The sequence below is a fragment of the Amblyomma mixtum genome, chromosome 2 (assembly GCF_055824585.1).
Source record: "Amblyomma mixtum isolate Tamu chromosome 2, ASM5582458v1, whole genome shotgun sequence".
Taxonomy (NCBI): domain Eukaryota; kingdom Metazoa; phylum Arthropoda; class Arachnida; order Ixodida; family Ixodidae; genus Amblyomma; species Amblyomma mixtum.
The window spans coordinates 198458687-198481312 of NC_143013.1; the positions used below are offsets into that span (position 1 = coordinate 198458687).

The following is a 22626-nucleotide window of genomic DNA, read 5'->3' on the forward strand; positions in this document are numbered from 1 at the left end:
AGCATCGAAACACACGCTTTTGCGGCGCAGAGATCTGACAAGGCCATTTAGTGCCATGTGTGTGTCGCCAGCGACAAATGGAAGGGGTCCGTGCACACCTGCTTGTAGAGGTGGTGTTAGCCGTGCTGTGGGAGGAACCAAATAAGGGAAAGGGAGAGAGAAAATCAATCAGGGGATTTCAGTCTTGTAGTTAGCCAGCTGAACACTTTAGAAGCACTCATGATGGGTGTATAGTAACAGAAAAAGAACACAAACGGCTGTCATGGTGGAAGAGGGGGTTTGAAAAAGACTAGAGAAAGAGAAGCCTGGACGAATGCCATTTTCAGTTGGGATGGTGGGAGCTTGTTTCATGCCCTCCCTCTTGAACTCCCTACGTCCATAGTGCGTTGAATCTTCTCTAATTTCTATTCATGGTTTTCATGTGGCATATGTATTTGACTTGCGTGACATGCATTTGAGCATGCCCTGCTTGGCTGTTGCGATTTTTGTGCTGCAGATCTGACAGTGGTTCAAGTCCACTGGCTTCTTCATCCCACGTCCGCCGGAGTCCCTGCAGTCCGTCAAGTGCAGCTACGTTATCGGAGGGCTCGTTTCCTTCCAGCCGACGGAGCTCAGGTATGCGGCGCCTTCACTCACTGCGGGTGTCAGGCATTGACTGCAAGTACGAATGACAAGACTTTGGTCGTATAGTTGTATATTGTATATTGTTGTATTGTTGTTCAATGTTCCACTTCTTCCTCTCGATTTTGACAGGGATGTCATTAACCCACGTTTGTTCCCTTACCCACTCCGCCCTCTTCCGATCTCTTAACGTTACACCTATCATTTTCCTTTCCATAGCTCGCTGCGTTGTTCTTAACTTAAGCTGAACCCTCTTTGTTAGCCTCCACGTTTCTGCCCCATAGGTGAGTACCGGTGCTCAATTTGCTCCAGTTGTCGGGCGTGTGTCCTATCATCCAATACTTTCAATGCATTATGTATTCGAAGGATTCGCCAGGACTGTGCTAATTTGGCGTAATAATGCGTGTCACAGCATAAGAAAGAGACGCATAATCGCGGCTCCTCTGTAGTAAGAAAAAATTTTATGGAAAAATGCTGGTCCTATGTAAGGGCTGCACCCCGTCAAAACCACTGGAGAAAAAGTGCGGCCCTTATATGAGCTTATATGGTAAGTACTGGCACCAACTATAATGGCCCAGTGCATACTTTGACCATATTTTTAGAGAATTGCATGGGTAAGCTGCAAATACCCTGCTCACGGATTGCAGATCTGGTAACTCTCGTGTCCAGAGATATGGCGCTGAGGTAGCGGTTGTCATTGGGGAACGTTCCTGTCGGGGATAGATTTGTGTTCCTCGCGTGGAAGCACTTTCTTCCATTCTGGGAGCTGTCGGTGACTTGTCCGTTGCCCTTTGTGTGTGTTGCAGAGACCCACCTGGCCTCTCCATCATTCTCATCACAGCGGCCAAAGGCCAAGGAGCGGGCTACCAGGGTGAGTGCCATTTTTATTTACTCTGTGGCTTCTGCCTGTGCCACCTGTGGCAGGAAAAAAAAAAGCTTACACTATCAGATAATGAGTGCAGGCACGAGCCTCTCTGATACAGTACTCTGATACAGTACTCTGATACAGTACTCTGATACAGTACTCTGATACAGTACTCTGATACAGTACTCTGATACAGTACTCTGATACAGTACTCTGATACACAGTACTCTGATACACAGTACTCTGATACACAGTACTCTGATACACGGTACTCTGATACACGGTACTCTGATACACGGTACTCTGATACACGGTACTCTGATACACGGTACTCTGATACACGGTACTCTGATACACGGTACTCTGCTCTGGTACACGGTACTCTGCTCTGGTACACGGTACTCTACTCTGGTACACGGTACTCTACTCTGGTACACGGTACTCTACTCTGGTACACGGTACTCTACTCTGGTACACGGTACTCTACTCTGGTACACAGTACTCTGATACACAGTAGCCTGATACAGTACTGCTGATGCAGTAGCAGTACTCTGATACAGAACAACTCTGATACAGTAGCCAACCAATTTTTCAGACTCCAATAATTAGAACTTGCACAATATTTCAGGCTTTGCTGAGGAACTTTTAGGCACCTCATTGGAATGTGCACATTTTCACAGCTGATATTTCGCGCTCTGTGGAGTTCGGAAGTTTGATTTTTTCGGACTAAAATAGACGCTAGCAATGCTGTGGGAATTGGTTCTCTATGGAAAGTTTTTTTTTTTTTCGTCGGAACTATGCGGTACTCTGCTGCCGTCGTTGCCACCTGAGGTAATGGCATGCTCTTTGTTGCCAACGAGATGGCTTACCTCTCTTGGTCTTTGCCCTCGGAAACAGACTTCTTGCTTCGCGTGGCACATGCATTCGTCCACGGCATGACCTGTGGCTACATTGCACTGTCTGGTATCGTGATGTGAGATGGTGCGGACATGACGAAAGCATGACTGTATATTATCACTTGCAAGCGGAACATGGGGAGTGGCAAAGATCGTGATTTTTTAAAGCTGGCTTTTCGCAGAAAGATTTTTTTTTTTTTAAATTCATGGATGTTTCAGACTGTTTGATTATTCGGACCATTTTCCGGGTCCCATAGAGTCTGAAAAATTGGTCGGCAACTGTACTAGCCTCAAGGTTAATAATCGAGGATAAAAATACGAGTAGCCTTCGGGCAGGGAGAAAGCCGGAACTGGTGAGGATGATTTTGCAGGCTGGTAGACTGTATATAGTTGGAGCTGCTATAAATTTTTGGAATGGCCTGCCCCAGAAAACAAAACAATTCGCATCATAGTAGTTTTGTTTTGTGAAAACATTGGCAGTGTTTTTTAGGTCAAACTGTGGCAGAGGTGTTTTTTCTTTTCTGTCAGATGCTTTACCACGCGCGTGCTGTCGGGAGAGTCAGACTGCTCCAAAACAGTAAAGTCCCCTATGTGTCAACACCGCTACAGAGCTACAGGGCTGGCTGCAGAGGAAACGCATGCCAAAACTGCTAGACTCAAAAAGAAAACCGTAGTGGTGCGCAGATCAGTGGCAAAAGCAGTGGGCATCTTGGCTGAGCTGGCTGGCCGGTGTTGCCATGGGCTCAGGTGGAAAGTCAAAACTACGAACCCGGACTTATCTGTTGATAGCCTGTCCGAACAGCGTCACGGCTACCTCTTTTTGGATGCGCCAAATGTCCATGGGCAGCACTGCAACATGAAATTCAGGTTTGACGAGTGATAATTGGATGCTCATTCACTGTTCTGGTCATACCTCATGTGGCATCTCGGTGGGAGCTCGTCTGAATTAACTGGTGTGAGCACAGATTTATCCAAATTAATGAGTGTCCAATGTATGCATTGCCTTGCCACCAGTCCAAATTATCCAGGTTTGTGAATACACAAAAGTGCAATTAACAATTTTGTACTGCATTCTTTTTGTTAAATGTTGCTGTGGCATAAGTCACATACGCAGTCGACGTAAAATTGACAGTTGTCATCATCTTGCACATGAGCAGAGTTATCGCTGAAGTGTGCTTTCTTTAGCCTGCTTTTGTTAGCTTTACAAGCCTTTTGTGAGCGTTCTTGTTTTTTCCTCGTGCAGCTCAGCACTGCGCATGCGTGCACATTTTAGTAGAGAAACAGCTGATGTGTGTTTTCTCGCATGCTTTCACCCTGTGCAGTATGAGGCGTACATGCCCCTGTGCGAAGTGCAGCAGGCCTTGAAGAAAGGGGAAGTCGTGGAGGTGAGAGCTTTGACCTTCATCACTGCATGCCGTCTTTGGAAGTGCAGTCACCATAAGAGTAGTAGCAGTACACTACAGTTGGCTCGCATTGGTAATGCATGCCATGGCAAATCATTGCCATGTTGCGACGGTTTAACCTCTCGATGTAAGTTTTTTAATTCCTGAAGGCTGCCTCCATTGAAGTGCTTGTATTTGAGACCGTGTAACGAATGTGCTGCGGCGGTTGACCTTGATATAACTAACTCGCTAAGCCAACCATCTATAATTTTGTGCTGAGTTAAGAAATTTTGGAGAAAAGTTTCACGATGATAAAGCATGAACTAACACAAGAGAAACGTCAACCATCGCAACGAGCAACCGCCGTTGAGTCATGTCATGCCCCCGCCTCTTCTACTCGCCCCACCCCACTCCTAGCTGCGTTGCGCAAACCGCGGCATAGCTGGCGGCAGTTGTTGCGGCAGTCACGCTATCAGTGGGCTTCTTCGATTAACCGCGCTCGGGCAGCCCGCTGGCGGCCCGCAAGTTTGTCTCTGACAGGAAAACGCATCATGGTCACGTGGGCTGGCGGCCACCGGAACCAGCCTGCCGGCAATCACGGCGGCAAGCAAGTCGCGGATCACGGAGGGCAGATGCTCTCCCTAGCTTCGCGTTCTGCGTCTCATTGCTACGCACGCGTACGGTAGAAATAGGCTGCTTGGTATCCCAAACAACGACTTGCAGTTATTGAGGGCTGCGTGCCGCAGACTGCAGAACATGCAGCTGATCAAGCTCGCACTCGTATACATCGGCAACGATAACGCGAGCGTGTGCCTTCGGTGCACTGTGTAAGCTTCAAGAAATCCTCAAAAGCATGCGATGAGCAATCGTAATCTAACGTGTTTCAGTCGACACCACATAGGACGGAAAAACTGCCCGTGCGTTTATCAAACGACAAGCCGTACTCTCGGATTATTGCGTGTTATGCCGCCGACGATCGACCCTGGTGGACTCTGCTGTGTTCGTTGCGATTTCTACGCTCGTAACCTGCTTCCTGTAAGCTGTAAGCAGAAAAGAATCGGAATATGTTCGTTCAACTGTAGTCTGTCAGCCGCCGGCTTTTGCTGCGAGCAAGGAACGCATAATCTCTGCAAAAGCGCATATCAGTTTGTTGAACGTCCACCTAGAACAAGCGGGTGCACTGTATAAATTTAGCTGCGTATCGTTTCTGTAATAATGCAGCTTATAGCAGAGAACTGGCACTGGAATGAAAGGCGCTACAATAAAGCCCTGCGTGTCGGCGCCACGTTCCGCATATGTTTGCATGACGATCTGCAGCGCTAGAGCTCATTTTTATCTCTCTTTTTTTTAAATGAGCCAAACGCGAGGAGGTGCATGCCTGCGGTACTTCTCAGATATTTTGAGCATATGTGGCAGAAGGCCCGAGCATGAAGCTGTATAACAATTGGCGACGACAGAATCATGCGCTTGGTCGGCGCGACAATTCTGTGTGGCCACATATATGCCCGCAGAGATGTCTCGAGCAATGTGCTCGTGAGGGCTTTTAATAAAGGACATGTTTCAGTCAAACGTTTTTCAAAGACTTTTGCACTGCGCCAAACGCAATGAAGACCATACGCTCCCGTTTCACGCTCAACCAACACTTCGTAAAACACGTTCAGCACATGCATATATGCGCGCGTCTGAACGCGTACTCGGAACTGGAATCCGGCTGCTCTGGTGAAAGGCCTCGAACAGCATCGCAATATCCAGCGGGCGCACGAAATTAACAGCCGAAATATTTTGTGAATCAGAAGTATGCGATCGTAATATGAAGCGAGCAATTGTGCTTGCGAGGTGGTGAGACGATCGAAATATGATCGCGCATACGCACGCAAAACATATCAATAAACAGCGAGAACTACCGCAAAAGGTGCCATTTCAGGCGACACAGTCGATATGCACCGTGGCCTAGTCGAAACAAGCGCCTGCATCGCGCAAAACATCGCATGAAGAACCGCGGTCCTTCTAGTCCTTATAAAAATGGCCGCGTCGAGCTTCCCGCTACCATACACCTCTCTGTCGTCTGCTAGCTGCCCGAGCGCTGCCAGCACAAAATCGTCCTGGCGAGTCTGGCCACCGGCTGGCAGCCCGAAACCGCCCAGCCAGAGAAAAACGAACGCGTTCCGGGCAGCCACCGGAAGTGGGCGGAGCAACCCGAGAAAATCGAGCGCACTCGGGCAGCCCGATGGCAACCTGCGGGCTGCCAGAGGCGGATAATCGAAGAAGCCCAGTGCGATCGCAGAACATTTCTTTGTGTTTGTGGCTTCAAGTAACGCTGTTTTCTGTAAACATTTTCTAGGTGATTTCATCTACATTTATTTCTTATTTTGGTTTCCATTGTGCAATGTCTTTTCAAATCTTTTTGCAAAAACTTCACGTAACAAAAACCTGGAGGCAATGAAAAATCCCGAACTTTTTTCAAATTTGTTATATCCAGGTTTAACTGTTTTTTTTTATTGCCAGTTTGTAATGTAGAACTCTGCTAACACATTGTAGTGGCTTGTGTATGTGTGTTTGGTACCTATGTGCTACATCAGCCTAAGGTTATGATGGCAGTGCGTATACTTGCGTGCTTGTTTGGCGACAGTGTTCAGTGGCATTCTATGTCTCGCATTGGTTTTATAAAACTAAGGGCCACTTTCATACTGGTGAACAGCGCAAAAAAGGCGGGACAACGACAAGACAAGCGCTGACTATCAACTGGGTTTATTGACAGACAGAAGGGTATATATACAAAAACATAACACAAAGAAGTAAGAAGATAGTGTGAAAAGGGCCGTGAAAATCAAGACCTATGTCACATGTGAAGTGATGTAAGCTAGTGATGTCCATGACACTTAGCAACAAGGAATTAGCTTACATCACTTCACATGTGACATAGGTCTTGATTTTCACGGCCCTTTTCACACTATCTTCTTACTTCTTTGTGTTATGTTTTTGTATATATACCCTTCCGTCCTTCAATAAACCCAGTTGATAGTCAGCGCTTGTCTTGTCGTTGTCCCGCCTTTTTTGCGCTGTTCACCAGTATGAATGCATACCAACTCGCCCAGATCTCAGCCTTATTAAGGGCCACTTTCTCGCTCTGCAGTATACACTGGCATTTTGGTACACTCGGCATAAGTCTGCAGCTGCGACTGAAGAGCAGGCGCTGCAGACTGAAACGCTGGTGTGTGCGCATACCCCTGCAGCATATATTGGACCAATATTAGAGCATATATTGGGCCAATATTGGGGAATATTGGGCGAAAGACCAGAGTGAAACCAGGCATTTCCAACATTGGGCCAATCAACCGTGCTGCTTGGGTGGGGACTGCAGCCGAGTGCAGAAGCGTCAGTCTTGTGTGTTTTTCCTTCTCTCTCTCTCTCGCAGGGGGTGCTGCGCATCAACCCGAGGAACTACGAGGACTCCTTTATCAGTGCGCCGGTAATCCTCGGTAGTCCTATTTCGCTGGCTCCTTCCTCTTTCCCCTCTCTCCCTTTTATTTCTCTCTCACTCTTTCTCATCTTAACCTCTGGTCTTAACCTCTGGGCCTCTCACTAACCTCTGTGCTGCTGGTGGTGGTGGTGGTGCTCTAACTGCAGCCCTGGCCAGGTTGCTTATTCTCAAGCAAACGAGGCTTAACGAGTTTACCCTGAAGGAGCGGTGTGTTGGAGGACAGCCTAACCTTTCCATAGAAATAGCTGGTTGACAGTGAAAAGAGTAAGGGGGGACGCGGCAAATGAAATTCGCCGATCGGGTCAAATTTCTCTTTTTTTTGTGTGTGTGTGTGTGTTCCTCAGGTCTTCAATGGTCTCGAATCGAAAAGTTGGTGAAACCTGCAGTAGAAATTTGGAAAAGGATTGCATTTTTTTTACGCATGGTCATTGAAAATTTTGAGCGAAGCGTGCTTGTGATAGTCCAGACCGCAGTGCAATACAGTATATGTAGGTGGGGACACAGTGGCCTGCGCCATGGACAGATAAAGACCCCTAGTTCCTCTGGGCACTGTGAGTTGTCTCTTTAATCACTGGCCTATTTGCGAGCATTGTTTAAGCCTGTTGCACGTCTAAGAACCATGGCCACAGGACCATGGCACAAGATGGGCTTCTACCGCACGAGGCGGATTTAGGGTTGCCTGACGGCGGAACTTATCTCTGATCCGTCAATGGAACAGTGGTCTAAGGCCCTTTTCCCAAGCTTCTCACCCTAGAAGAGCCGAGCACCAGGCCGGGGGAAATCTTGTACCCATTAAGAAACCGCTGGGTACCCGGCGACACTGGGGATCGAACCCAGCACCTCCCGAATGCGAGGCGAATGCTACTACAAGGCCACGCTGCGGTTCTAAATTGCCTTGATGACAAAGCATCAACTCTTGCATGGCACTTTTTCGTTTGTTCACCTGATCATTGGGTCGTTCTTTCATCGCCGCTTCTTGTGTCCCTCACTGCACATCCGTTGAATGCCCCGCATTATAAAAAAGGAGAGTAAAAAATCCAGACTCCAAGAAACGAGCATTCAGGCAGTAGCATTCAGTTTCTGTGGCAACAAGATAGACGATGTATGTTTTTGTTTGACAGCGAGGTAGCACCGCTCGGCCGATGCGAGACGTTGCGATCACAGGCATGGCCAGGAGGTGCACGAGTGGTACTTTATCTGGCCGCTGGAGTCCAGCGCATTTCGCATTTTGTGTCCCCACCTATAAATCTTGCACTGTGGTCCCGGCGCATAGCAGATTCCGAGGCTTTCGGACTGTGGAGTACCACCATCTTGGTATCACTGTGAAGAACACAAATCGGAGCTTCCAATCGCCACAATGCTTCATTCATCCGAGTAAGAACAAAAGTAAACAAGGTGATCAAAAAACAGGAAAAGTAGCACTGCAATCAGCTCCTTTAGTCTCGAGGTAACCAGTGAGGGCCTCCACTGGCTGTGGTGCGTACGTATCAGTGACACACTTGACACGTGTGCGTCAAGGTATGGTGGGATCCCTAAAAATCCCTAGTGGTCCCTAGTGGTCCCTAGAAATGTCTGCTTCAGCAGCGTGCTTGGAGTGTTCAGCATGTGCGTTGGGCGAATACGGCAAGATTGCACTCAAATGGCTTTGTCTTGCTAGTTTCGGGGACAGCAGTTTCAGCACAGTAATGATTGAGGTGATCATCCCCGCCGTGCTATCGAGCTGATCTGCCCAGGAGGGTTTTTACGATTGTTTTTGCAAGAGATGTGGAAAAGTGAACTTTGAGGTTGATTTTCTCAGCTTTCACATTTTTTGCTGTTGCTGTCGCTCATCCTTTCGGCATTTCTTAATGAATGACAGTAGAATGATACTTTTTTTGCACATGAGTGCTTAGATGTTCAGCGCAATCAAGCTCTCAATTCTTCTGCATATGTGAGCAGTTGTTTGTGAAAGTTATTTCTGCAAGAAATGTTGAGTAAATATACATTCTTTATTTATTTATTTAGGGATACGAAACAGATCTCATAAACTTGAACCTCGTTATAATGTAGTTGAAGGGTCCCGGCGATTACTTCGTTATACCCATTACTATTTTATAAACAGTTTCGTTATAACGAGGTTCAACTGTAGCTTTATTGCACAGAACAGGTGTCCGTGAACATGCTGAAATCAGAAACTAGTGCATTTTCTCTGTAGTTGTTTGTTAACTTGGGGATGACTTAATGAGGGTGTTAATTGTCATTACTCGGTAACTTGACAGCTAGCGTCAAATAAATGTTGCTCTGAAATGCGTACCAAAATTGCACATCCGTACGAAATTTTGTTGCATTTCGTGCAGAGATAATGAAAATAGTTCTAACTGCCGCGTCCCCCCTTAACTGAGCATAGAGCCAATGAACAAGCTTGTTTCAGTGAAGCCTTAAGACTTGCAACATAAAAAATCCTCAGTTCATGGCATTTATGGCTCTGCTGTAAAATCACTTGCAGTGTTTTCTGCATGCAAGTCTGGCCCTGGGATTTGAAGTGCCGGCACTAGGATCACATCAGCGGCCAGTGCCTGTCAGTTTTCCTGGCACTAGGAATAAATGTTAGGCACTTGCCTACACAGGTCAGATTGATTGGCACCTATTTTGAATTGAGCAGGCAAACCTGTGTGCACCGCTCCATATGCTCACTGCTCGGTGTTAACCCATATATGCCTAGTACCATACATGTAGGACACCACTTTTTAGGGCAGTAACTCTAAAAGTTTATTGCATAAAAACTTGCGTCCGCTAGCTTGGGTTCAAGGGGTTCTAAATTTTTCCTGTGCAAGGGTTGTGTTTCAGGCGTCGTGCATTCAGAAAGATCTGCCATTTTTCTCTGGACACCTTTTTTTGTAATTCGACCGCATCGGCTACATTGTAATTCTGCAGGGAAAACATAACTTTTACGCATTGTCCCAAGGAACCCAACGTGCATGAGAAATGAGGTTTTAATGGTGTTGATTGTTCGAAACTTCGCTGTACTTAACAGGTAGCGAATTAGCCTGGTATCCTGCTGTGTAGGACGGCTCAAAAGTCGGTGTTCAGTAAAATATGTCCACTAATAAAAGGATGATTCTAAATTGTGAAGTTAAATAAGCAGTTTTTAGCAAAACATTTTTTTTTCCAAATTTCTGAAGTTTTGGCATATATGGGTTGAACTCCTTTTGAGAGCAGCTGCCATTAGATGTAGCCCGACACGAGGAGTCAGACTGCCGGCACAGATGCCCAGTGTCACTAAGTGACAACCAGATTGTTGTTGTTAGTGTCTTACACTTAGAACGATTCTTATACCCGTTCTCGCTTTGTGTATTGAACCTGTGTGTTCGCACACTTGCAAGGTTTGCAGCTGAGTCACTTTGCTGAGAGTTCGCACCATAGCTGTGCTCAGGGCTGCGGTTCTTTTCCTTTCGTTCTTTTGCTCTCCTGCTTTTCTCTGGCCTGTTTTGCTGCTGCTTCATGCTTGGCCTTCACTGTGTGCTGCACTGCATGCCGTGTGCTTTTGTTATGAATGTTCGCCTTATTTTTGGCACCAATGTTTGTCGAGATTACGGGGCAAGGATTGTGCGAGTGTGGTAATTGTGTAAAGTAGTTATGGTAACCGTCACAGGGGTTTGGATTTCGATGGAAGAGGTAATCACTCGTTAGCGTTCACCCAAGAGGAGCCGTATAGCTACGAAGGAAAGCTTTGAGCTGGGGCAACTGTGCTCATCTGCGATGCATGATGCAATCGAACCTTGTTGAGGAGAACAGGTAAAAAATGTTGATATTGCTTGATTTAGCCGATGTTAGTAATATAAAATTTCTTCAGAAATGCACACAAGAGTTGAGTAAAACAGAAAGTTGGGCCAGTTGGTAACGATCCATCAATAAACGGCGCACAGAAAAACACGAAAAACACGGGGAGAGCGGACAGGACAGGAGCGCCCTGTCTGTTCTCCCTGTGTTTCCCATGTTTTTCTGTGCGCCATTTTTTGATGGATGCACATAAGAGGAGCACATTTAGCCGGGGAAGCGACGGCAACATAGGCGAACTTTACTACAGAGCATGGAAAAGACTTTTTTTTTTTTTTTTCCGAGTGCCAAAAGCCAGTTAGGTTGGCTTCCCTGCATAGCAGTGCCAGCACTTTGTGATGGTGGGTTGAATGAAAGCCACTGCAGTTTTCATCGCCTCCATCACAGCCGATGTGAGCGCATGATGGTTACTGCACCTGTCTGCGCCATTGCTTCCGCTGCACCATTGATGGGTGCGATACACACGAAAGTGAACGGAAATGGTTGAACATTTGACGGTTGAAGTTCAACCGTAGTGTTGCAGCTGCTTCTATGCTCCTGGTTGCACTTGGGGACTAGCGAGATAGCCGTTGCTCAAGCAGCGTTTTTAATTATGAGTGAAAAATCTACAACGCACACTTGGTCACCACTGCAAGAACTGCCACCAGGTGGCACTACTGTGCACACTTCTCTCGTGCGCGGTGGTGGTGGCTTTTTTTTTTAACGCGTGACAGCGTGCGTATCATTCTGCTGTTAGGCTTAGCCAGGTGTGCACCATCTCAAGCCATGAGAGAGTGAAACTTTGGCCAGTAAGCACGAACGAAGCTCGCAAACTTGCTTGCTGCCTTTGCACAGACTGCATTGCTCATTTTTTGAACCCGTGCTGCTTTGCAAGCAATACGTTAGCAGAGGTTGCTGTTTGGCTGTGCATTTTCTTTAGAGCACTTGGTTCTCTCTTGCACTGGCATTTGTGGTTTGAAAGCCCCAGTTTGAAATCAGTCGTGGTGGTCCACATTGCATATGGAAGCCACCTCAGTCACAAGTTTTATGAGACTGAAAGTGGGAGCGGGGAGTGTGGGGCTTTCCACTTGTGGCAGCAACCATGGATAGCCATGGCTTTGTTTGTCAGTATGTGATGAGTTGGCAGATGACTGGCCACCTGTCAGTGCCTGTAACCTTGAAGAAAGCTTTCATTGCTAACAGTGGCTTTGGATGCGTAGCTGTAAAATGGGGTACAGGCAGAACAAAATGTGTGCTTCATCCTCACATTTTGTGCCTGAAAATTTTGGAATTTAGTTTAGTTGAGTTTATTCAAGAAACTCAGACAACACAGTGCCTTGGTGCAGAGGGCAAAAGGTGAAAATCAATCCGGCTGACTGGGCCCTAAGCACCACTTGAACACAACAGCAAGGGGCACATTCTTTGCTTTGTTTTCTTTGCTGATTTTTGTTTTGCAATAAACAGCTGAGTATGCCTCATCCTGTACGCAAGTGTCTTTCACGTTCATGTTTTTTTTTTTTTTTGATGGTGGGACCAAAACGGCTGCGAATGAGGCGATATCGACTCATTCGAAGTTGATATCGCCTCCAGACTCCACTGTGTTACATTCAAGCTTCGGCGCACACTACAGACAGCAAGTCTCTGAAATGTAGCGGCTTGCGTCACGAATGCACATTTAGTAAATCAAAGCATAAGAGTGGGCAAACTAGGTAAAGTGACAGTGAGCTGAGACATTCCACCCGTTCCCCGCTCTGGCATTGCCATAGAAGCCAAAGCTCATCTTGTGGGGCCTAAAATGAGTGCGCCGCCGCGGTGGCTCAGTGGTTATGGTGCCTGGCTGCTGACCCGAAAGACGCGGGTTCGATCTCGGCCACGGCGGCTGGAATTTCTTTGGAGGAGAAATTCTAGAGGCCCGTGTACTGTGCGATGTCAGTGCACGTTCAATAACCCCAGGTGGTCGAAATTTCCGGAGCCCTCCACTACGGCGTTCCTCATAGCCTTAGTCGCTTTGGGACGTTAAACCCCATAAACCAAACCAAACCTAAAATGAGTGCAATCACTGACCAATTGAAAGAAGTGCTGATTTTTTAAGCTTATTTTCTGTTTAATCGGTGATTGGAGATGAAATGATGGCCCGGTGTGCTATTTGTAGGCAGTGAAAATGTGGGGCCGTGTGGCAGTGGCAACAGGTTCACTTCAAAGCAAGTCACTCTCAGTTGTAGGGCATCGCTCTGGTTATGACTTCATTCTCGCAAGTGCAGGGGGCTTGTATGCAAAGGTTAGAACATGGTTTCAGTGTTTTCGCAGCATGCAGTGTGAAGCAAGCTGTTTGGAGTATCCACTGGAGTTGTCTAATTCATGGTTCAGTAATGTGCTTTGCATCTGGCATCCCATTTTGACATAAGTCTTTGTGCATATGCAATGACAGCTCATTCAACACTCTACTGTATTAACGTAAGAATTTGGGCTTGTTTATTCGTGTTCATGGTTAGCGAGCGCAAAAAGGACGAAGAGAAGAAGATGACAACATGACAAGCGCTCACTCGCAACTGAACGTTTATTGGGAAAAACAGTTATCTGTACACAAAAAAGCGAAGATACAAAGAAGCAAGAGACTAAAGTTCAGTGACACCGCACCAGGTATCTTAATCAGGAACAGATTAAATGCGCATCAACAATAGATCTATAGCAATGCAGTGAACTCTACTGTACTTCACGATTTGTTCCCCTTGCAACGGCAGTAGGTTCGCGTCACCGGCTGAATGGGTCGATTGTACTCTTTCGAAAATTCATAGCAGCCAATGCAGCAAAAGCTTAGTGCGCTCGTAAAACCATATTACCGCGTCACATATCATTTCTTCTTGAATCCTTGGTGAGTGCCTCGGTATAGGACGGAAGTTCTAGCATAGGGAATCGCGGTCGACGCTTTGATGCACTGCGTGTTCACGTCCTCTGGCAATAATCTTCACTGAATGTGAAACTATTTCCTAGGCACAAATGGAGTCTGAGCAATATGCCCTACCATCCGCATATCATACCTCCACATGTCACTTTTACCTCTCCAAAGTCTCACAGAGTCCGTAAGAGGTAAAATGAAGTGCGGGAGATTGTATGATTGTATTCACGGTACTTAATATTTGTTGCAAGAGAATATACCTTAGTCTCACCGAGTCCGTAAGAGGTAAAACGAAGTGCGGGAGATTGTATGATTGTATTCACGGTACTTAAGATTTGTTGCAAGAGAATATACCTTAGTCTCACCGAGTCCGTAAGAGGTAAAACGAAGTGCGGGAGATTGTATGATAGTATTCACGGTACTTAAGATTTGTTGCAAGAGAATATACCTTAGTCTCACCGAGTCCGTAAGAGGTAAAACGAAGTGCGGGAGATTGTATGATTGTATTCACGGTACTTAAGATTTGTTGCAAGAGAATATACCTTAGTCTCACCGAGTCCGTAAGAGGTAAAACGAAGTGCGGGAGATTGTATGATTGTATTCACGGTACTTAAGATTTGTTGCAAGAGAATAGTATACCTTAGTCTCACCGAGTCCGTAAGAGGTAAAACGAAGTGCGGGAGATTGTATGATTGTATTCACGGTACTTAATATTTGTTGCAAGAGAATATACCTTAGTCTCACCGAGTCCGTAAGAGGTAAAACGAAGTGCGCGAGATTGTATGATTGTATTCACGGTACGAAAGATTTGTCACAAGAGAATATACCTTTGTTCACTTAGGTTGTATCGGTTGTATGGCAAACTACTTTTCGAGATTGTGCTTAGCCTGTGTGAACTAGCATGCTAGCTTTGGCAGCGTTGACTGCTATATATGAAAGTGAGTATAGCTGCACGCAGGAGGAAATCCTCCGGACGTCCGCAATCTCTATACACCTGCGTCTGGAGAAGCTAATTCGCATAAGCTCGTGTTTGGTCTCTCTCTCCTGCTGTCACTGAGGGATGACGCCTGCAGGCAAGACATTCACGCAACACTGGGGAAGCGCTGCTTCGCGGTTTGGCCTTTAAATGGAAATGTAATAGATTGGAGCCAGAGGGACTTTTCCTAGGATTGGGCTTTACAGTGTGTAACACTGTAAAGAACGACGTATTGACCAGTAACATTTCAAGCAATTTCTGTTGCTCATTAGCATGCGCAGGATAAAAAACAAATGCCACATGGGCATTGTAGCATATCACGGCGGCTGTCATGTTGCTTAATTAGGGATGTTTGTTTGATGCTGCGGATCGTTTAGGAAGTGGCGGGGCATTGACAGTCAGAGAGCAAAGTAAACACGTCATTTATTTCGCATAGAGTGACTGATAGCCCATGTGCAGTTTCAGGGCACTAAATCCCACGAACCAAGCCTAACGATTTGCTAATTATTAGTAGACAGTACAGTTTTAATGTTCTTCAGGCCAGACTGTGTGCATGCACAACATTAGTTTTTTTCTTTTCTTTTTTTTTTACAATTGCTTGTGTGCAGGTTCTTGCTTTCACTTCACACAAAATGCTTCTGCTCATTTGTTGCAGATATACAAAAAGTGATGATTGTTTACAAACTGCCCAGGCCATATGACAACACAAAGAGAGAAACTTTCACTAACTTATCCTTTGGGCTGCATATAACATTGCCACGTGGATGGCAGGGCAATGCAAACTGTACACCTATACTCTTTCTGGTGACAAGCGAAGGGCTGGTGGTGTTAATAAAGTCAAATGTAATGAGCCATGCATCCATCTGCTGATTTTCTCTACATGTATTTTGCGTAATCCGGTGAACCTCGTTTGTTTGACCCCCGTTAATTCGAAAATCTGGATAATTTAGACTGCCGATGTGGTCCCAGCCAGCGTCCATGTAAGTCTGTGGTGTCGGACGCAGCTGGGGGTCACACCAGATAATTTGGACGGGCTCCTCATCGAAGGCAGTGTCTCGGCACAACCGGCGCAGTGAGTGATCGTCCAAGTATTTCGCTTGCCCGGACATTGTTCGGAGGCTTCCATCGCTTCTGTTTCCATTTTTGCTCCAGGCCGCGGTGTTAGTGGCCTAGCCGTGCATCAGACAGCCAGACGAGTACAGCTTTACGCAGTTTTAGGCGCTGACTGGCACTGGGCTGGTTGTTTCATTTTCTCGCCATTAGCATGGCCGGTCTCGACGCGCGCGCTCACTCTCTCTAGCGGCCTTTGCATTAGGGGTAGTTGCTACATATCTCCGCAACTCTCCGGGGGACGCTGCGAGCCAACCCTCTCAGCTCGAAGGGAGCCGCTGAGGTTGCCTCGAGGTTGCCTCGGCATTCATTAATTCTGACCTTCGGATAACTTGGACATTTTTCATTTTTCTTGCTCACGTGAAGTCCAAATTAACTAGGTGGTACTGTAGTGTTACTACTAGAGAGGAAGAGTCAAAGGAGCATGGGGTAGAGTCTTACAACTCTGGAGAGTATTAGAAGGGATATTGTTAAGATTACAGTGCAATCTCAAACCCTTCAGGTCAACCATATCCGAGGCTCCTCTGCTGAAGAAACCCCCCCCCCCCCACTGACGGCACACTGAAATCTGGAAACAGCGAATATGTCGACTCTAAGAGGCAGTGTTTCAGATCTGCTTGCCTCAATCGAGCGAAGCCAGGCCTGTGGTACTTTAATGCACGCAGCCTCGCGCGTGGTAGCAGCCGCTGCTGTCCTGTCACTGCTTGGTGTTTCAAGCTGCCAGTTCTGCGCCCATTTGCTTTTCTGCGCCTTCCCTACTCCACTAAACTTTTTTCTATATCCGTAGCCGCCACCTTTGCACTTTCTCACTGCACAATTTGCCCCCAAGGTCATTAAAAAGCTAGCTTCGCCTGTTGGCTCTGAAGTCTGGTGGCAAAGATAGGTATAGCTACCTATCACGCTATATTCACACTATATTCATGTCTTTGTTCCAAATATTCTGGCACATTCTTTAGTTTTATTTGATATGTCCCGCTGAATTTTGCACATTCTTTGTTTAAATTTTCCATCGCAGAAAGTTAGGGGCCTTAAAGGTGCACTGAAGATGATTCTGAACATGTCTTTTTGCCGCGGGAACTCGATCCACACGTTCCTAGCATTATTAGAAACAGTGACTTATTGCCCTGTGTGGCCGATTTCCCCAATTAAAACGAATTAACGTCCGGCTCCTGCCTTTTTTTTTTATTTCTGCCTCGTACGGTGGGCGGAGTCGACCAACGCGTGGAGCGCCTTTCACCCAGTCCCGTGGAGGCTTTGCTTTCGCTTTATTTTGTTTTTTAGGTTTCCATGAATAAATAGTTTCATTCGCAGATAATAAAGCCGCAAAATAAGCCCGAAGAAATAAAAATACGCACGGACTATTTGCTACTACGGACTACTACGTATTACTCCGCCGATGGCAGAGCGGCAAGCCGTCACGGGACTGGGTGAAAGGCGCTCCACGCGTTGGTCGACTCCGCCCACCGTACGAGGCAGAATTAAAAAAAAAAAGGCGGGAGCCGGACGTTAATTCGATTTAATTGGGGAAATCGGCCACACAGTGCAGTAAATAGCAGTTTCTAAGAAAGCTCGGAACGTGTAGATCGAGTTCCCGCGGCAAAAAGACAAGTTCAGATTCCTCTTCAGTGCACCTTTAAGCATGGTGTTCTTATCCCTTTCAGGCGCCATTTTTTGTTTTGACTGAAATCAATTATTTTTTCATTTAAGTTGTATATTCAGGCCTCCAAAAAGGGTATTTATTAGTTTTCGAGTGTGAAAGACCAGCAGGGAAGTTTTTGCAATGATGTGGGGAATTCCACACAAAGTGTGAGTTCTGTTAGAAATAGTAACATCGAAATGTTCTCGTGTGTCAGGTAAGCACCCTAGGGATCGTGGAATCACTTTGTGTTTCGGAGATGTCAAAATTAGCAAAAACAGTCGATGTTTTCACTCGCGGCAAAATCTGTCTGCACAAAAGTGGCAGACAAAGTGCTACCTAGCTTACTGTTATTTACTGTGTTCATTACATGGTAAAAAAAAAAAACAACTTATTTGTTACATGAAAGGTGCTCAATTCGAGAGAAATAATGAAATCACTACTAAGTGCACCAGTCTCTGAGAAAAAGCTGTAAGTTTGCCACGTATGCAATTGTGTACAAAGCGCCTGAAAGAATTATACTTGCATAGAGCCCTTTTAACTCTTTCCCTACTGCGCCCATTGAGCATCGTTAGCCCACTAACGATCATTTCATGCCCAGATTTCAGAACCGTCTGTGTTGCTAATGACCACGCTGCAGGTGTAGTTTGTAGGCCAGGAACCAAAGTTTTGTTTGCGATGTAGTTTTCTTTTGTTCCGCGAGGGGGCACTTTCTAACGCGCTGCGAAGAAATGAAGACGCGGACCTGCGCTCATTGCCCGCCATGTTGCCCGCAGATAACACCTTCGCCGCTCGACTTCGGAGCCTTCCGCGTTGCTTACAGGCACGATGCGCATGTGGCTTGTAGCCGGAGAGCTGAAGTTTTGTTTCCGATATAGTTTTTTTTTGCCCCTACGAAACGGCATTTTTTTAACGCACTCCGAAGATGCGGTACCAACAAAGTCACTTGGCAGCCTCCGCATGCACTGCGCGTGCTCTAAAACATAGCAAATCTCAGGACTCCGTTTCGTCTGCGAGTGATTTAATCGACGTCCTGCGCAACAACGAACCTGAAAATGTTGCAAGGTGCTGAAGATGATTCAGTTTTCACATCGGTGATAGAAACCAGCCTGAAACACAGGCGGCCACGCTCCGATACACAATTATAGGGCTTTCAGTTATTGTTTTGTAGCAACAATAGAATTCAAAATAGAAATGATTTTTTTTTGCAGAGAGTGGCCACTAGAGTAACAAACATTTTGCATATTTCAGAAAATTTTTAGCATCTTTTTCTTTTTAAATACAAGCATGTTTTTGCAAGTTTTGTTGAATTTTTTTCTAAAATCTTTTTAGCAAATAAAATTTTTTGTTGCAGCATGCAATTTATTCTTTAAACGTATGTTAATAGAAAGCACCTTTATTCAGCTCTGTCTTTGGGTATTGCAATCAATACTGAATGCAATAGTTTTTACAGGAAAAAAAAATGTACTGAAACCTTCAGAAAATGGTCATTTTCCCCGTGGTACGGAAAGAGTTAAAAACGTCATTTATCTTAACATTCCGGTGCATCAACCAGTGATCTCTTTGATGAAAATGGTTGTGATGGATCTAGACATCTCCATTGATTTGGCACCTTTTTTACTTCGGATTTCAAAATGTTCAGCCTCAGCCAACGCACAAACGCTAAAAGTCGTGAAAAAGCATTGAAACTGCAAGCTTTGCCGTGAAAATTGCAGAGTTAGGCATGTATGACGAGCATTTTTTTCTTTTTTGGGGGGAGGGAGGCCTGTCTAGTCTTCCTGCTTTGAAGAATAGTACAATGAACACAAGAGGTAAATTTTTTTTTTATTAAATAGTGTTGTACCGCCGCACATCCTTCATTTTTCCCACTTCATACTTCTGTGCTGGTCACAGATGTTCTGTCAATAAGTTATTTTTATTATTGGTGTGCTATTACTCAGCTGATCCTTGAAGAGGCACTTTAGCTGCATTTTAGTCTACTACATTAAACAGAAATAGTAAAATTCAGAGCAATTTTGTTAAGCACACTACGGTTAGACTGCGTTTATTCCTGTGGTGAGAAAAGAGTTAACACACATGGTCGATATTGTGCAGCACCCTCACCTACTGTCGAGGTAGGTTCGAAAGCGTAGAGTTTACTATAACCTAGAGGGAAAGCTGGCGGCGCTGCACTTCAGCCACCATGGGCGCTCAAAGCGTCATGGGCCGGTGAGCTACTTGTTGCGAGACAGTCGTAGTTTTTCGGGAACACGGAGTGGCACTACTAAGACTTCATTCTGAAAACGCTGTTCGTGTGTGCGCAGACGACTTCCGCGCGAACGCAGTGTGCAAAAGCCATAGTAGCGAAACCACAACAGCACACGACGCCAATAAAAGGTTTCTTTTTTCCGAAATGCCATTAAAGCCTCTTAAAGTATCTAAGCAACAACATTTTTTTTTAAACATATTTACTTTTAAAAGTGCGCCTGTTAATTACGAAACATTAGTTTTTGTAGTGTTCAATACTAGGCCAATAGGAAAGCTAGCCATCTCTTATTTTGGGCAAACTTTGCACTTAAATGCTTTTCTGCTTGTTTGTTGCAATCATTAGACAAGATATTGAATGTTAGGACATTTGTAGTTGCATTTGTAGGACATTTCTATTGTAAGAACATAAATTATGCAAGATCCCTTGGATAATGGATCTCGTACCGTTTTTTTCATTGGGTACACACATCTTACTAGTTACCAGATTGGAAAACAAAAGCATGCGTGTGATGTGTGCAGAAAAGTGGTTGTGTTGAACCCCGTTTCATTTTCACGCAGAAAGCTGGAGAAACAGCACTTTTTATGGTTTTATGGTGAACACACGCCACCCTCAGCTTGCTGCACGGAAAAGATGCCTTTATTAATTCGTGCCTTTTAATGTTTTCAAAGAACCAAATTTTTAAACTGTCATTATAAAATGTAACATGAAAACACATGTTTAATTTTACGTTAGGCACATGATAGCTTTACCCGGTTCCATAAAGCCCAGCATAAGAAAAGATGTCTTTGCAAGTCTGAGTGGAGCCACAGTGATCCTTCACAAACTGATGTAGTGGGTAAAGAGCATTGACGTTTAGGCATCACCTTAAGGAGCGGTTTGTAAGGGAATGCAAAGCAGTACGAAAACTAGTCTGGTTTACTTGTAAATCTCTGGACTACTGCATAATTTCTGAAGTGCATATCAACTTTCTATGCATGCTTTATTGGGGCAAAAACAACAGGAAATATAGCTTTCCTTGCAAAAACAGTAGTCATTTGAAACAGCTTTCTCACTTCAGATTCATAGCCTTGATGGCTTCTGAATGAAATACCAATATCCCCTGCTAGGGGCTGCTGTAGTTTGGAGCAGATCTTTTTGTCAATTGGCTGAGGTTTAAAGCTCTGTTTTGCAGAGAATTCTGTTTCTTTATAACTTGTAATTTCCCAGACTCCTTGCTGTATGGCACTTAACAGCGGACACCTCCTTTTTATGTGGATGAATAGGTTCAATGATACTGAATTTTTGTTGCATTTGAGGATAGCCACTGTATGTAATGGCCTTCAAATCTTTTTGTGAAGTAATGCAATTTCTTTTCTTGGTACTCGTCATTCCAGGCAAAAAATTTGAGGGAATAAACTCTGTTCATACTGCACGTCAAGCTGCACATGTAACAAGTGAAGGCGGGCTAGTTGGTGGTTGACAATAAGCTGCACCCTTTTAGAACGAGGAAAGTGAAATCACTTTTGTTGCTTTAGTCTTAATGGGGAAGCCATTTTCAGTAGCCTTTTAGGTCATAAGTCTGAAGATTGATGTGCATTATACATTTAAGGCCTGCACTGTAGACGCGTCTCGCATCATAGTATTCTCCGTAGGTGCAGGGCTCACAAGTGTTGCTGGTTTACCACGCAGTGTCTGGCACACATACATGTACAGTTACACCTGTGGATCTAGAATGGAGGAGTTCTGGTCGTAGATCAGTTGGCATTCCATACAATGTGTGGGTTTTATACTCACCGTCTGACATATTCTCCAAAATTATGTGCATTCTGAATCACTTAAGAGAAATTGCTTGTTATTTTATCTATAATGGTGCAATTGGTTTGGGCTTTACTTGGTTCACTGGTTGTTGGCATCTTTGTTTCGTATACTAAAATACCCCTTCACCATTACATCTGTTTTTTTTTTCAAATTTGATGCTGCATGCATTTTGTAAAAGTCATTGTTAAGGCATAGTAGTCTAGTTCTTATAGTTTAACTGTTAAGTAGTTGGAGGCACCAATGTGCCAGTTTCGAGGAGTAAGCAGGCTTTCAAGCAGGCCTTAAAATTTTGTCTACCCCCATGGCTGTCGAGGTGCTTATAACGATATGAGTAGCACAGTTGAATGAGTGACCTTCTATGGAAGTGTAGCCCTGGCATTGGTTGCCATGCGGCTGAGTATCCTTGCGTATTTTCAGGTGCCAATAAGCCTCCAGCTTCTAGCCCTAGTGCCTGATGGCCTTGAGCTGTGCGTAATTCATAGCGAGCTTAAATTAGTCTTCACCTATGGCATCATTTCCCAGCTTTGTAGTCATGTTGGCATTGAGGACAAATTGGTTCATCGAAGAGGCTTGTGCTTATTGAAGTGAGTATTGGCGCGTCTACGTGACAGTATGTTGGAAACTGGTGTGTCGTACCTACTTTCATAATATTGAGTCACTGTGATGTAAATAGGCAAAGGAACAAACATCCATTTAAGATCGACGCTGTATGGGCATATAATGAGTATTTGGATGCTTAGTGTATTGAAATGTGCGAGTGATGCTCATGGAAATATTTGTTTCCACTGTTCATTCACGTTCAAATGTGCCATCTTTACCGAGAATAACCGTGCCGTAACCACAGGGGGAGCATGTTGATGCAATCACCAGGCCTCGCTTGCTATAAGGGCAAGCTGTGTGGTGCAAACTTTCGCCATTTCTGT

The 22626-nt window shown here is 45.3% G+C and overlaps 1 protein-coding gene across 1 annotated transcript in view; it reads left to right on the forward strand.

Annotated features, from left to right (window-relative positions):
- The window catches only part of LOC149362167 (uncharacterized), a 91657-nt gene that overhangs the window by 21535 nt on the left and 47496 nt on the right, over nucleotides 1-22626 (forward strand). Inside the window, exons 4-7 of the mRNA XM_089572930.1 lie at nucleotides 497-615; nucleotides 1428-1492; nucleotides 3705-3767; nucleotides 7180-7233. Of these exons, the coding sequence (XP_089429056.1) occupies nucleotides 497-615; nucleotides 1428-1492; nucleotides 3705-3767; nucleotides 7180-7233 (301 nt within the window). The remainder of the gene's footprint in view (nucleotides 1-496; nucleotides 616-1427; nucleotides 1493-3704; nucleotides 3768-7179; nucleotides 7234-22626) is intronic.